The sequence below is a fragment of the Excalfactoria chinensis genome, chromosome 5, assembly GCF_039878825.1.
Source record: "Excalfactoria chinensis isolate bCotChi1 chromosome 5, bCotChi1.hap2, whole genome shotgun sequence".
Lineage (NCBI taxonomy): Eukaryota > Metazoa > Chordata > Aves > Galliformes > Phasianidae > Excalfactoria > Excalfactoria chinensis.
In genome coordinates, this window is record NC_092829.1 from 7566647 (window position 1) to 7582139 (window position 15493).

The 15493-nt window shown below is 45.1% G+C and overlaps 1 protein-coding gene across 1 annotated transcript in view; it reads left to right on the forward strand.

Annotated features, from left to right (window-relative positions):
* The first annotated feature begins 9021 nt into the window (after positions 1 to 9021).
* AHNAK2 (AHNAK nucleoprotein 2) overlaps positions 9022 to 15493 on the forward strand; it is a 71400-nt gene continuing 64928 nt past the window's right edge. The window contains exon 1 of the mRNA XM_072339258.1: positions 9022 to 9382. Coding sequence (XP_072195359.1) covers positions 9328 to 9382 — 55 coding nt within the window. The 5' untranslated portion in view covers positions 9022 to 9327. The remainder of the gene's footprint in view (positions 9383 to 15493) is intronic.

Sequence of the window (15493 nt, forward strand, 5' to 3'; positions counted from 1 at the left end):
TCTCTGGCTTGACCAGAGGTGAAGTTCTTTGCTACACAGCTGACCACTTTTCAGCAGGAGTAATGAGAAATGCCAGCAGCCTGCACTGGTCTAACTGGTGAGTAAGCATGAATTTGAACCCATTCATTCACCAAAACTGGGCCCTTGTAAAGAAAAGATCTGAGGAGTTCTGTGAAAGATGTTGTGTCTACAGGTGCTGCCAGAATAGTGTCATGGGTGATGGATCCCAGTTGGGGGTGGATCCCAACTGGGTGTCAGCATCTCCTTGCGATCCTGAAAAGGATGCTTGTCCCACAGAGGGACAAGTTCTTGTGTATATCCCATGCTGGATGGTAATATCCTTGTGGCAGTGTCAGACAGTGATGATAAATGTGAAGAAACCCATGAGCTTCATAGGATTATCTGGATGGAAAGTGGAAGGGCAAAGAGTTGGTGGCCAGCAGCCCCTTGCTGGCTGCTGGAGAGAGCTCTGTTCAGACACACAGAATCTGCCCAAAAGGCTTGACAATCCTTGCCAGGCACAGTGCTATGCTGAGCACAGGGCAAAGGCACCCTCACTTCTCACACAGTAGAAGGGTATAATTAGGGAGACAGAAAGTCCTTTGCTATCTTCTAGGGTACAGCAGTTACCTCCCCTCTCCCTCCACCAGCCACAAACATATTTCAGCTACATGACTGCTATTGTGTTTGGAATCACCACTTTGCTCATACAGACAGAATGTTTTCCCAGGGAGATCAACACAAGAGCATCACATGTCTGGTTTTTTCCTTTCTTTTCTCCAGAAGATAGCACTGAGCCAACCAAGGAGGAGAGCAGCCATCTCCATGAGCCCTCCTGTCCAGCCTGTGCCTGAAGCCACAGGCTCTTAGTACAGTGATGAGCAGTGGCTGCAGTGGATGCTTTGTCTGTGTGTGTTGGCAGCACAGCTGTTCCCGGAGCCATAAATCCTTTGCTGCGGTGGCTGAGTCACTCTCACGCCTTCCTTTTGCAGAGGTACAGCACACAGGAGATAAATAAACACCAACAGCCTTGCCAAAAGGTTCCCACCTTCCTGGGGAACAGGTTAAATGCTGTTGGGTGGCAGGATTGCCTTTTCTATGTGTCTCCCTCCTTGTGACCAAGAGGGGCAAAAATCCTGCGGCCACAACCAGTCTCCACCCAAGCAGGATGGGACTGCATGGGCACAACAAGGGTTGCAACACTGAAATGATCCCACAGCACGCCTCTGCTATCTGGGTCTGATAACAGCCCTGAGCACAGTCCTTCCACTCCCAGAGCTACTGTGCAATATGAAAGTGCTGGGGTTTTTGGAGAAGAAACATTACATGCAAGTGGATCTCCCTAGGATAAGTAATTATAATGTTGTCTGCTGGTGCCTGTGGGGACAGCAATGCATTTCTTGGCAGCTCTTCTGTGTTGTTCAAGGCAGATTTCCTGCATAGACCAGGCACTGGCAGGCAGCCGCAAGTGGGACACAGATGAATGCGCCTGCTCAGGAAATGATAAAGGAACCAAGTGAATGCTTTTGTTTGTGAAGCAGCATCATCTGGAGAGCTGTCAGATCCTCTTCCAGATGCGAAGCATGGAAATCACGAAGCTCCCAGCCTGTGCCACACATCAGGTGCTGGCATGGGGAGCAATAGGCAAAGCTCCCAGCCCTGTCAGGAGGTCCCATCCCAGCCTGGATTTGGTGTCAGCCCAAATCAAATAGGAACTTTCACCACCACCATTTTTCTCTTTAGGACAATTTTCATCCAAGTGCTTCTTCCCACCTGACAGGCAAAGGCTGAGTGTAAAATGCAAACACAGGAGAACAAAGTCATCTGCTTTCCCTGCCTGGTCACAGTGGAGTTATCACAGCTGCATGAAATCTGCACTCGCCAAGCCAGGGTGAGAGCAAGGGTATCTGCTGACACTCCAAAGGGTCTTAATGCGCTGTCACCTCCTGAGTGGTCCCTTGGGCATCTCATTGATGGGGAAGGGAGATGGTCAGGATTGTCAACCACTTTGTACAAAACCATTTCTGTAAAAGGCTTTTTTTTCCCTACAAAGCCAACCTTGGGAGATCAGAGGAATGATCTTGGCATGGATGAGAGAAAGAGAGAGCAGATGCCACAGAGGCTAACATCATGGCAAGCACTACACATCCACCCAAAGCTGGCAAAGAAGATCTGTTAGCAAAGATGGACTGGGCAGATAACACATGAGACCCTGAGGTTAAAAGGTTTTTCTCACGTGGGAGATGAGTTCACAGAAATGAGTCATAATGAGCTTCACAAAGCAGGCATTCTCCAAGCAGCGAGCCCTGCAGCTTCAGCACTGCACAAAAAGAAGAGGGACCCACCAGGCAAAGCATTTTCCCAGGCATGTTAGACCCCAGTTAATGGAGAAGCATTGGATCTGAACACTCTCAGAGTAGAGGTCTTTCTGTGCTGGTATTTTCTCTTCAACTGGGAAGAGATTGGGAAATAGATATAGAGAAAACTGTCAGGATTTAGATGTCCACAGACATTTCTCTAAGCTCGCAGCACATCTTCATAACCCAAGGAAAATAACAGTGAAAGATGTCTCCATGTAGAAGGGAAGAAATTTCTGTCATTGATTTTCTGGGTCTGGTGCACTTGAGATGGAAGGAGAAAAATGAGTTGTGCTCATAAGTGGACGAGTGTGCAAATAAATTCTTATAAAAATTAAAGGTTTGGTATGTTTGATAGATGTTACTCAGAACCATTCAGATACATTTTAAAGAACCTCGCAAAGCTTTTGTTCCTAGAACACAAGCAAAGAGAGTCCTGGATAAAACACTGTTACATCTGTATCAAAAAGAGGGCTGAAAGTGAACACATTTTATGAGGAATATCTGTACTGTCTGTACTGCTCTTTTGTGTTACTACAGTTTGATGATGGTCCAGAGGAAGGGATGGAGCAGGAAGGAGGAAATTGAGCAGGCTTTTTTGATTGTTTGTTTGTTTGTTTTCCCCAGACATAATACTTTAATATTCTGTATCTATTTTTTTCCACGAACAATTACAAGCTTTGCATGCCTGGAAGCACTGTAGGAACAGTTCTGGGCAACTTCTAAACTTGCTTCTGAATTCTCTGTTCTGTTCTTGCAATACTGCTTAAAACAGCAATACTACAGGATGACAGAAATGAATGACACTCATTTGGCTCCAGAGAACTTTGTTGCCTTACTTTCACATGGCGTTTGTGCCAATAAAAGTTTGTACATCAGAGATCAAAGCAGCTCCCTAAGCAGATTTTTACCCCGGGGAAGTGGCTATCTGGATGTTACCAGCAGAGAAGACTGTACAACTCAGCAGATCCAAAATCACAAATGTCAAGTGGGAAGAGTCACTGGAACTTGTCCATGACACATAGACTAAAACACCTTATAGGATAGAAAGTTAATTGAAAAAATCCTAGAAAATGCACAGAGGCACAGATAGGGTGAATAAGACAACAGGTAATTCAGGAGAAGTTGCAAGAAGCCTCTCACAGTATCTCAAATAACTGAGATGGCCAGACCACGAGTCTAAGCAAAATAGACCTAGCAAATAAGAATAGAAGCACTTCAGGAGGCCACTTGTGAGAGGAGGATGGAACGGGACTTGCTGGACCTTCTGCTGGGCATGGCAGCGTTGACATGTTTCCCAGGACAACAGAGCTACCTGCTGGCCTAAGTAGATGTTGGTGAAAAAAACCTCACACCAGCCATTTTCTGTACTTGCATGTGCAGTGACAGCCTCATCTGACTACTGTGCAGTCATTAGGAAGCAGTGCTAAGGAATGGAGGGTCCCATGCACCATGAAAACAAGGAAGAAGTGAAGGAGGAGAGAGGAATCAGAGCTTTAAGAAGAGAAAGGGTATTTGACTTTTAGAGTGCAAAAACAGGGAGGAATGTTGAAATAGAGGCTGTCAGACAGTTGTGCAACTTGGGGAGTTACAATGCAGAGTGACAGTGACATCCGGTCCCATGGAAATGAAGGAACTTCTCCCACTTAAGAAACATGCCATTGGAGAGCAGCTGGAGAAGGCACTGCAAGTCCCACACAGCCAGCCCCAGTAAGAACAGATGCCACATCCAACCAGCCTTCCTCCATCTGTATGTTTCAAAGGACTGACTGTGTTCCCTGTGTTTTCTCCACATTTTAGAGGATCAGGGAGGTATTTAGCCCCACTGGCTTTTCAGTGGTATGAGAGCTGCCAAGAAGAGGACAGCTGGAATTCCTTCCCTTGTATATACTTGTCATAGGTTACCCTATCACTGACCAATGGCAAAGTCATTCAAACACATTTGTGTAGAGATGTGATGAAGGCTGACCCAGCCGAAACTTGAAGGAATTGCTCAGGATACCTCCAGGAAGTAGATTTCCAGCCCAAACTCTTTGCTAGTACTTTTATTTCTGGCAAAACCGTAGCCTCATTGTGTAGCTGCCCATCGATCAGCTGCAGGAGGGGATCAGGCAGATGAAGCCATCCTAGCTGGTCCATGCCCTGCTCTCACCCTCTCTTTGCATTCCTGTGATGGCCACCTGCCTTGAGCCATGCTGAGGGATGTGGTGCACTGGGTGAGATTATTAAGTCATGCTAAGAGAGTCCTACCCATGACTAGAGCTAGGTCACGGATGTCCAAGCTTTTGGCTTGCCTGGACTGTGCTGAGTGAAGAGGAATTGTCTTGGGTTGCAAACACATTACTGTTCCGAATGTAATACTTCCTATTTATTTCCATACAAATTATGGCAGATATAAAGAGCACAATTACACTGTGAGATAGATCAAATTCTCAGCTACAAAACAACATTTTTCAGCATAGCCACCACCATCAGGTACACATCTTCACCAGCAATGAACAAGAGCCTACATGTTGTGCTCATAAAAGTCTGTACCAGTAGGGGTGACTCACTGTCACCAGTGCTGAAGAGCACCACCCATCACCTCACTGTGCTCACATCCACTATTTCATCTCCATAAACATTCAGCAATTATCGAGGGATGTCAATAGGTGCCATTTTTTCCACACAGAGGAATTCAGTGACACAGTTTTGCTTCATACGCACTTCCATGTCAGATGCCGTTCTGTCAGGCTGCCCCTCTGCTGCCATCTGTCACATGGCAGCAAAATGTAATGGGATGTTGGTGGGAAGGTTCAGCCTCTACTGCCATCCCACCAGTATCTGCCTCTGATGTTGTGGGCCAACATAATAAAATAGGAGGCATTACTTGTGGAACAGCCCTTATAAAATATACAATATCGTTAATATGTAATTAAGAATTTAATTATCTTTCTTTAAAAAGGAAGAAGAAAAGAGAGGAACAAAAACATAAAATAAGTGGGATATTCAACCCTGTTTTTGTGAAACAAATGCATTGCTCTGATCTGATGGAAGTGGCTGCTGTTCTTAGTCAGATCTCAAAGCGTTCATCAGAGATCTTGTGATGTAATTTTACTCTTCCTGTACTTCATCCTTGACAATTGTTCATTGCCAAAAAGCAATGACATTCATACAGTGTGACTGTGAAGTGAAAGAACAACCCCAGTACCTCATTCTAGGGACTCTTTAGACTTGGTGAGAAAAAAAGGGTCCAAAACTATCACACCTCCGACCTCCTTGTGACACACAACGATGTATCCTCACAGTGACATTGCTCTCCTGGTGGCCTGACTGGGCTTCACAGCTCCATCACAGCACAGCCAACTCTGCCTTCTCTGGTGGATCAAAGTCATGGCCTGAAGCAAAGGGACACCGTGCAGCAGATGGAAAAAGGCTGTAGGACAGGCAGTTCTCCCAACCCACAGCCTATGGGGCACTTACAGCAGAGGCTGCTCTTCCCCTGGTACAACAATTCTGGGCACAAAATGTCAGGAGAAAGGTCTATTATTGTCTTTTTAAATCTCATTCTCCTCTGCAGTCCCTCAGGGGGAGCGTGGGCACATTGGAATTGTTTCTCCCATTCTCCTGTCATCTGTTGTGTTTCCATGACATGCTTGCCCCGAGGCCATCAGTCTCAGCTGCCAGACCCACGGGCCTCTCCACCTGGCTGGATGTAATAAACTGTGGAGGGAAGACATTTTCAGAGCCTGAGACATCTGGGTTTTCCAAAGGAAAGTCGGACTGTCTGAAGGAGTTAACTCAGCAAGTATTGTACACAGCTGACACAATGGCCTCAAGAGACAGTGTTTATCAGACATAGAGCTCATGTCTCGGGTTCTTCTGAGATAAGGAAGATATGGATCCAAACCCTTGCAAAACAGAGAGGGAGTTGGACCCAGATCATCGACATTCCAGGAGAGCCTCCAAACACTAGAGTGCTATTCTAGAAGCAGGCAACACCCTAAACCACTACTCTGTGAGAAATCCAAACCTGTCAGCATGGATTACACATGCTTCAAGTGCACCAAACTTCTCTGGAGATCCAGCAGAGATCCAGGGGCTGAGGAGGCTCTGGAGTCCAGAAAGACTGAGACGTTGTTGTTGTGGGCAACAAAAACAAAGTGCATCCAGAGTGTATTGGTACTCAGCATCAGACAACAGACAAGTAGAGAGTTGGGGTGCTAAGCAGAACAGTGCTAAATTAATTTCTGAGCACATCATGCTACAAGCTCCAAAACTTCTTTTGAGCCTAGCTCCCACCTATGGATCTCTTCCAGGTCCTGCCTTGCTACTTCCTGGTCTGGATGGTGACATATTGTGACATTCCTTCTACCCCAAATTTTCTGTGTTCTACGGGAATTCACTGCTGTTATCACATGCAAAAATCAAGCTAACCAAAAAAATGTCTACTCCAAGAAATATTTTGGCTTTGTAGGTGAAGTTTCAAGGCTGAAATGAATAAATAAGGGTAATCTTCCAGCTGAGCTGTGTGTGTTATGCGAGTGCAAGTGCTTGCACATGCATTTTTACTGGAACTGTTGTCATCTTCACTAAATATTTTACTATATTAAAAAGCATAATTTGTAAAAGGCTGTCAACAGTAGAAATAATACATGATTTTTCATGCCTATGCTGCACTACGAAAAATGAATATGTCAGATGCCACACCACTCTCCTGCTCAGCTGGCTTTGTAAATACAGAGAAAACACATTCTATGTGTGCAAGAAAAAATCCCTGAGTCACCTCTCTATATTCTGCTTCACTTTCCCCGCACTTGACCAGCGACAAGCAGTGGGGTTTTGAATTACCTCTGCCATCCAAGGGTTTATGCCATCAGACACAGGTAGCAGAATATAAAGCTTAGGAATATAACACTCTGACAAAGTATTTATCAACTGCTACTACTGCTCCATCTAAGTGGTGCCTTGATAAGCTATGCTGAGGTGGTGACTGTTCACTTCTTAAGCCCTCTTAGCTCCAGGTGGGTGAGAGGGACTCATACAAGTACAGTGGTTGTGATCTCACCATCCTTTCCTACAGCAGAAGCTGCAATGGTCACAGGCACTGGCCCTGCATGGTGATAGCTGTTTCAGATGTGCAGGTGTATTTATCATGAACTTTAGTCCCATCTCCCAATCCTCTGCAGCTGCTCACATTCTCATAAGCAATCTGCAGTCCCACAAACAACTGGAGTGGAATTCCTCACACCTGACTGAGAATAGGTCTCTACATCTAGCTTGGCACTGGGGCCCCTAGGATAGGCAAACAAGCCAAGGGTCTACAGCCTTGGAGTAAAGACTGTGGGCTGCCTGGTCCATAAAGACACTGAAGTCAAGATCAGTCTCTAAGCACCAACATATGATTTGGTGACTGCAATGGGACACAGGGTACAGGCATTTATTCTGTAGACATCTGAAGTCACAGGAGTTGAACCCTACCCTCAGAAGTCCATGTATCCCAGTTCTGGTGGGAGTGAGCACTCCCATGCTCTCTGGGGCACTGAATCCCCAGCTAACTTGTTTTATGGGTGTTATGCCCATTAAGGTGATGTGAGGGCTGGGTATGAGCTAACCTGGGTGCCAGAAGCAGTGCAGCTGTGTGTGCCTTCCTGGGCATGAAATGCCAGTCACAGGGGCATCACCTACCATCCAAGCCATTCATTTCCAGAAGCAAGCTGTGAAGCTCCACCCTGACTCATCTTCCTTACCAGTACAGTTGCAGCAGTCAAAAACAAATCAAGGGAGACAGAAGAGGTGCATTCCCTGCCTTTAGCAGCAGTCCCTTATTGGCTCATGCTGGTTGCTTTTGTGGAATCATAAGGTTGTAAAGACCTCTAAGATCATTTACCCCGATCACTGACCCATTCCTACCATGTCCCTCAGTGCCACATGTCCACGATTCTTGAACACCTCCAGGGACAGTGACTCCACCACTTCCCTGGGCAGCCTGTGCCAGTGCATTGCCACTCTTTCTGAGAAGCAATTTTTCCTAATATCCCTAATATCCAATATTTTCTCATTAGCTCTGACTGGTGTCAGAGAAATCGGTTCCAGTGATCTCAGTGGGCACTGGATCAGAGCTAGTATCCATTCTTGCACAACAGCTGTTTCTGGCTTCAAACTGGTTACATGTGGAACGGGCAGCACAATTTCCAAGTTTTGTAAAATTCAATACTGAAAAGCACAGAGGGGCTTAGGAATTTCTTTGCCCAATGTGCATTTGCATTAATGAGCATTTTAACAAGTAAGATGTTCAGATCTTGATGTAATTTATATCTTGCTCTTTTCCATTCTTGATTCTAATTAGCTGACCATGAACTGAAGCTCATTCTCAGGCTGGGTTTCAAGCCCATTCCTTTGCTGGGAGACCAGGCATTAACTGCAAGATTTTTGTCCGGTAGCAGATGAGTGGGATTCCCTTCTGCAGGCAGTGAAGGGCTTTGGATCAGGTCCTTCCCCACCTCCCAGGGAAGCGTGTTCAGCCCCGTCCCCCAGGGGCTTCCTGGCTCTCTCCATCCCCGAGGCTGCTGTGCTCACTCTCAGTTTGCCCTCTCAACTGGAGCTCGGGGAGAGCAGCAGCCAATCGGGCAGCCCGGGTATCCTCCATCAATCTCTCTGAGTGTCTTCAGGCTCTGCTTGGAACATCCACATCACTCCTTTTCTCTCTCTGCAATGACCTGAAGCTCTGGCTCTGCAAGCAGTGATCAGCCAGGCATAATGCAATGCAGGGCAGCCCGGAATAATCTGGTTGGCATCCGTGGATGTATTTTCACCGGGAGTCTAAGGAGTGTGCTAGCATTTAGTTTCAGTCTAGCTGCACTTCTCCTGCAGCACAGAGTCACAAAGTCTCCATCTCTTCCTCTGGATTGGGACTGATTCTGCACGGGGATCCTCTGCAAAGACAAAGTTTTCCTCTCTTGTTATTGCTCTACCTCCATAATCTACCAAGATGTGTGACTGCTTTCATCTAGTTCTTCCTAACTGGCCAGGATCTCCAGCCAGTGGTGGGCTTACATTTTCTATACTTTTCTGTATTCTGCTTCTGCTTTTCTGTGCTCTGCTAGCTGCGAATCAACCGCCGAGGCAAACCCTGCAGCTTCTAGGGTGTGGCTTTTTCTGATGCTGCATGAATCAGATAAGAAAAAATAGTGTTAAGAAAAGCCTCCTCTAAACTTTCCTCAGTGTCTGCGTTATGTTGAAGCTGAGCTTGAGGAAGCCTTTGACTCTGTATACAAATTAAATTCAATTGTGTGTAAATTAACTGCATTCAGTTTGCATGCCTGAATTCACATGCTTGCCCTTCATTTCTCATAGCGATTCGGAAGTGACTGGCAGGGTACAGTGCATGATACAATCTACCTGGCATTTACAGTAGCTAGAAGCCGCACTGCATAGTGTATGTTTGCAAACCCAACGTGTCCTGTGCTCTGTATTGGCTGAACAATACAGCGCTCTGGAAGAAGGGCTTTTTTTTCCTTGTGCTTCCCTGCTGCACAGCAGAAGGAAATAAGAAATTTAACCTCTTTTTTTTTTAAAGGGGAAAATATACAAATTTGAATATAAAATATTGCTGAACCAGAACAGGGATGATCGCAAGAATGAGTCAAACATGTAATGAAAAGCAGTTCTTAGCTGGCAGAAGCATATCAATAAATCACAAATCTGCTCTTTAGTTTATGCACGGATTAGTGTGTTTTAAAATAAGCAACTAGTAGTCTTAAGGTTGTAGCTACAAAAATGCCAAGAATCTGAACTTCCTACAGGATCCTTTGTTCCTAAAACAGACGAAATCTGTGTTTATCTACATTCTGTAATAAATTTCTTCGCTATTTATTCTGGTTGTAACCTACAAAAAAAATATATCTGTAAACATTTTGATAGACCGAAAGTGGAGAGTATGTATTTTTTTAACTACATCTGATTATTTCAGGTTTTCTTCTGTAAATAATTGAGGATTATATTTTCCACAGCAATGGAAAGTCAGAGATTGCTTGGTAGGCTCCCGGCAAAGCAGCATCTCGTTGCTTGGATTGCCTTGTTGAAATCACGGGGCCAACTCAAAGAATAAGTCATTGCTCTCTCCACCCATTGAAAAGATATGTTCCAACCCTGTGCTGCTTACCAGGTGCTTGGATTAGGTAATTGAATTGGTGTAGAGAGATTATAGCAAATAATTCAGGGCTACACCCAGACAGTGATTCCATTTAATTTCATAAAATATACACAATGTAAGTTTTGGGGAAACATTTTCTTTTGTAGATGTGACTTTTCAGCAGTATCATTTTCCTGTTGTTTCCCTACCTGTGCAGATTTACCTATTTAGCGAACAAGCTTGTTTCGTGGCTTTTACTATATTCCATATCAGAGATGTGTTGTTGGGATATCTGGGTGCTACCTAAGAGAAGCAGAAGCGTAAAGCTAGCAGGGTGCTGCACATTGCCACCCTGCAGGCTTTCCCCATCAATTAGCAAAAAGCTTTGAGTATTTGTTGCTCAGGAAGCAGCATACTCCCATGAGTTGGATCTCTCCAGCACCAGTTTTCCAGCAGTGTGAAAGGATGCTGCTGTGGGTCATGGGCAAGGCGAGCATCTTGGTGACCATTGAGAGTCATGTTGGGATGAGAGGCAGCAGGGATAGTTAGTTGCATGCAGAAGTCGTCAGGCATCTGTTTTCCAAACAGTTATTGCTGATGTTTCTTGCCAGCGGGTTATCAACCCAAGAGGTCAGGGTGGGGCAGGGAGACTCAGGTCTGTTTTTCTCAGACAGGTAGGCTGGCTGGCTGCCTGCAGCATGTGATGTGCTTAGGAAAGCCTGCCAAGTACCAGAGAGAGAAGGGCTGTTAGCATTGAGATCAGGCGGGTCCATCTGAGCAAGGGTGGGGAAAACCACACAGCGAATCCCACATCAAGAAGCGTATATTAATTCCCTTGTTTCCTCCACAGTGTGGAAGGAAAGCTTGTTAAAAATAGGCTCATTTCGTAAGTTGCTATCTCTGTGGGCTGTGTTCATCTGCCCTTGCATTAGGTGACTGTCATGATGACAGAGGTGAGAAACAGACAAACAAAACTTTGCCAGTTTTCCTTATTAGTCAGGCAAGCACAAGCCTGAACTCAGGCCTGATGTTTGGGGATGCTGGGAGCATTTTGCAGCTGTTGATCAACACCAAGACAACGTTTTCCATAATTCTTGAGTGAGAATAATAAAAAAGCAGGAAAATTGAATGTCTCCATCAGCAAACAGTGTCATTTGGCCAAATCTGAAAATGTAAAGGTCTTCATAGCACAAATATTTTGAACATTTATTCTTTAACTTCTCTGGGGCTTCAGCTAAATCCCCAGAAATTAATGGCAGCCGTTAGAAGACTCGGCTCTGTGTGATGCTTGAGCTGGTGAGGATGATCTTAGTGGACTTCTCTAACATTAATGATTCTATGATTCCATGATGGACTCCTGATGGTTTAGATGTTGTACTGAGGGACATGGTTTAGTGGAGAAATATTGGTGGTAGGTGAATTGTTGGACTGGAACATCTTGGAGGTCTTTTCTGACCTTGGTGATTCTATGATTCTGTGACATTCAAAAAGCATCAGCAGCTGAAACGTAGCCCTTCTTCTCTGCATGGCGAGGGCTGGGCATCCACTTTGTTATCAGAGCTGCTGAATATGGCCCACAGATTTAGAAGATCTAAAAGAAAACACCCACTGAGCTGCATTTTTTTTTTCATAGAAATATTTTCAGAAGATGTTTGTCTACGTGCTGCAGCAGCATTTCTTCCAGCCCCATGACAAGACAGATAAACAAAACCTGCAGGAGCCAGGCTCCCAGTGCAGGCAAGGAGCAACATCCCTGGCTCTCAGGAGAGGCTCTGACCTGACATGATATCATATTTCATTTTCTCTATTTTTAACTCCTTTCAGTGAGTGTAATGTTAAAATGACACAAGCTACTTCAGTTTCAGTGCACACGTCTGGGAGTCTATACTTACTGTCTGTCCAAACACGCTTCCCAAATATACGCTCCTTCTACCCATGGTGACACCAAAATAACTGCGATGCCAGCAGAGACTGAAGGGAAATCTGATTCACTTGGCTCTGGCAGAGCTCCCTGCCAGCACAATGAATCAGGCTCAGTAAATCGCATACCTCTGGCTTCTTTCTGTTCTCCCTCCCTAGAGCCATCTCACGAGTTTTTATTTTTGGTTATTAAGTTCACACTTCTATTTCCAATGGGTGCGCACCAGCCATTTTGGTGACATACCAGTGCTAAGTGGAAAAGAAACATCAGCATGGCAGAGAACAAGGCTTTCTTTGTCCATCCATGGGGCAACAAGCTGAACTGCTGTTCTCCATCTAACTGCAAGTAATAGGGACGGTATGTATCCAGTAGAGGCACAGTACACTGTGTTTGCCGCTGCTTCTGATTCATAAGAGGAGCAAACATACCCTAGAAGCAAACCAAATCCAAGTGAAAAATGTGATTTTTCTTGACCACCACATTTCAAAACTTTGAGGAAGAACCAGCAGTGGTGTCTTTTGCAGGACCCTGGTACTGCGCAAGAGGTGGAGGAACGTAAAGCCAAGGAGAGCCCTCACTGTCTTTTGCTGTTCACTCTGGTGAGGGCTGCCACTATCAGAGACAAAGGACACTCTCAGTTCAACGCAAGGACTCGCTGCCAAGATAAACGATGAAATAAATAGTCAGGCTGGGTTTCTCCACACAGAGTAGTGGCTGCCAAAGAAGCCTGGATCTTGTGTCCACTTGTCCCCACCACTATCCCAACTCCAGCACTGTCATCTCTGGTATCCCTAGAATGCTTGGGGCTGTGATGCTTAGCAGTGGGACATCCCCATGGATTTTTGGTTGACAGTGAGGTTGCTGAAGGACTATTGTCACCCAGTTCCAATGCAGAGTACACCTCTGAGGACAAGATGGTGCTGAGGAGAGTCAGGGAAAGAGGTAGCTGTCAGTATTGTTGCCAAAGAAAAGGCACTTAAAGCTGTTACCACACACAAGGGAGCTTCCTCCACCCCAGCCAGCCCATGCTGGATCCCATTCATTCTGGAAAACAAATGCCACCAATCTATCAAACACTGAAGGAATAGCCATCTCTCCAGGTTACATCTCTGTCTTTATGTCAGCATAGGCAATTACATAATTCCACTTTGTCACAAGATACAGATGACTCTTAAAATGCCTCCAAGATCCCGATTTTTTCTAGCCTTAACCCTATGAACTTATTAAAGAGTAGCATCTACACACCAAAACTTACTGGCATGACATCTTCATACCATATCAAAGTATCATTGGGGCCATAAGGGTTGCACACAAGCATAGACTTTCATTCCTGTTTCTCCATTGGTTTGTTTCTCTATGAGCCTTGCCAGCCCGTGTACCAGCACAAAGCCTTGCTGTATGGATAGCAGCCAGGTCTGAGGTTAGAGTGATTAGCCCTGGCTGTGCTTTCAGGGTTCTCTTTGGTACAACTGCACCATCAGATTTCTATCAGTGTGAGTTCCTCAGTCAGCGCAGGCAGGAAAAAAAAAAGATTGTGTCCATTTGATTAAATTATGCTAGTAAATTTATGCTGGTAAATACATTGTAAATCATAGCACACGCTCTATCTGCACTCAGTGCTGAAGTGATAGAATACATAAAAGAGAAGGACAAAAACTGCATCATTTTTCCTTCACCAGCACAAAGCTTTCCATCGTATAAATGTATAATTACAACGTATAATTTCAGTGAGGAAATGCGCAGGTGGGATGGACTGGTGGATTAGCTCACTGAGAATGCACCTATGCACCGAAAGAAAGGAGGGAACAGCCTTATATCCTTCACCATTTTCTGACAGAAGGCAGTTGCACTGCATCATCTGGGAAGTTTTCCAAACCCATTCTCATGTCTTTTTCAAGTTCACAACATGCAGCATGAAGCAGCATACTTTCAGCTAATGCAGCATCACACTTTGCTCAGGAGAGGCCCTGAGAATGTGTGTAAATACAGAACTGATTCCCAACTCTTTTGGTCTCAAGGGCTGGCCATACTGAAGCAGTGCTCACATTGTACTGGTTGCAGTATCAGTCTCACTCCCATTGAGACTCAGCAGGAAAGGGATGAAACTACCCCCAGAGTCCTGTGGGAATGCAAAACTTGATGCCACTCGATGGTAGAGGAAAAATGATAGCCCCCCATGAAAGCCAGTGCTACTACATGGGGTGGTTTGCCTCAGAAATTCACATTTGAGAGCATAGCATAAAGGTGTCCTCTGCCACTACTTAATGTAACTACAAGAAAGCATCCTTCCACTGACTCCAGATTCAATGAGTTATACAGCGGACTCTTCTATGGCACCCATTTTCCCAATGGGATCAGTGTTCTGGCAGCACAGGGATGAGAGATGGGGACTCTCGTGCTGACTCATATCGCTGACTCTGAGTTTATACAATCAGTGGGGGATTTCACCACAAAGGCTGGACCCTTGATATGTGCCTTTGAGAATATTGCTGCCTTCTTAGTGCCTCACCCTGGAAATGAAAGCCCTCATCTTTACTGGTATCCTATATTTAATTAATGGCTGTAAAGCATTTGGAGATGGTTATAGTAGGGATGTTATGCAACTTAACTCGAAGTCTGATGATCAGTATCACCATTCCCAGGCTACAGTCTCTCTTTGATATTAGGAACAACAGCAAGAAACATGCTGATAATGGTGGCATTGGTTTTGGCTCCAGCTGATGGAATCCATAGTCCTCTCTTATCTTTCAATCCCGATTACACCAGCAGATTTACTCTAGATCCACACTAGTGTAACTGGAAGATGTAGTTGGGCTTTTTGTATGTGGGATTTGAAGCAATTATTAGAAAAATTAAAAGGACTAAAACAGAAGGTGTGGAAAAAGAGGGATAAGGTAAGTCTCAGCAGCTAAGTGGGAGGGAACTGGAACCTAAGCTGTTCTAAAATATAGAGCAATTGGTGATCTGGACCAAAGGTCAGCTTCTAAGCCTCCAGCAGCTGTTCACTGTATTAGAGAGAATGGCCAGGAATCCTAATGAGAAGAGAGAAACAGGGCTGGGCTCCAGTCCCTACAAAGATGAGGAGGAGCAGGAGAAAATATG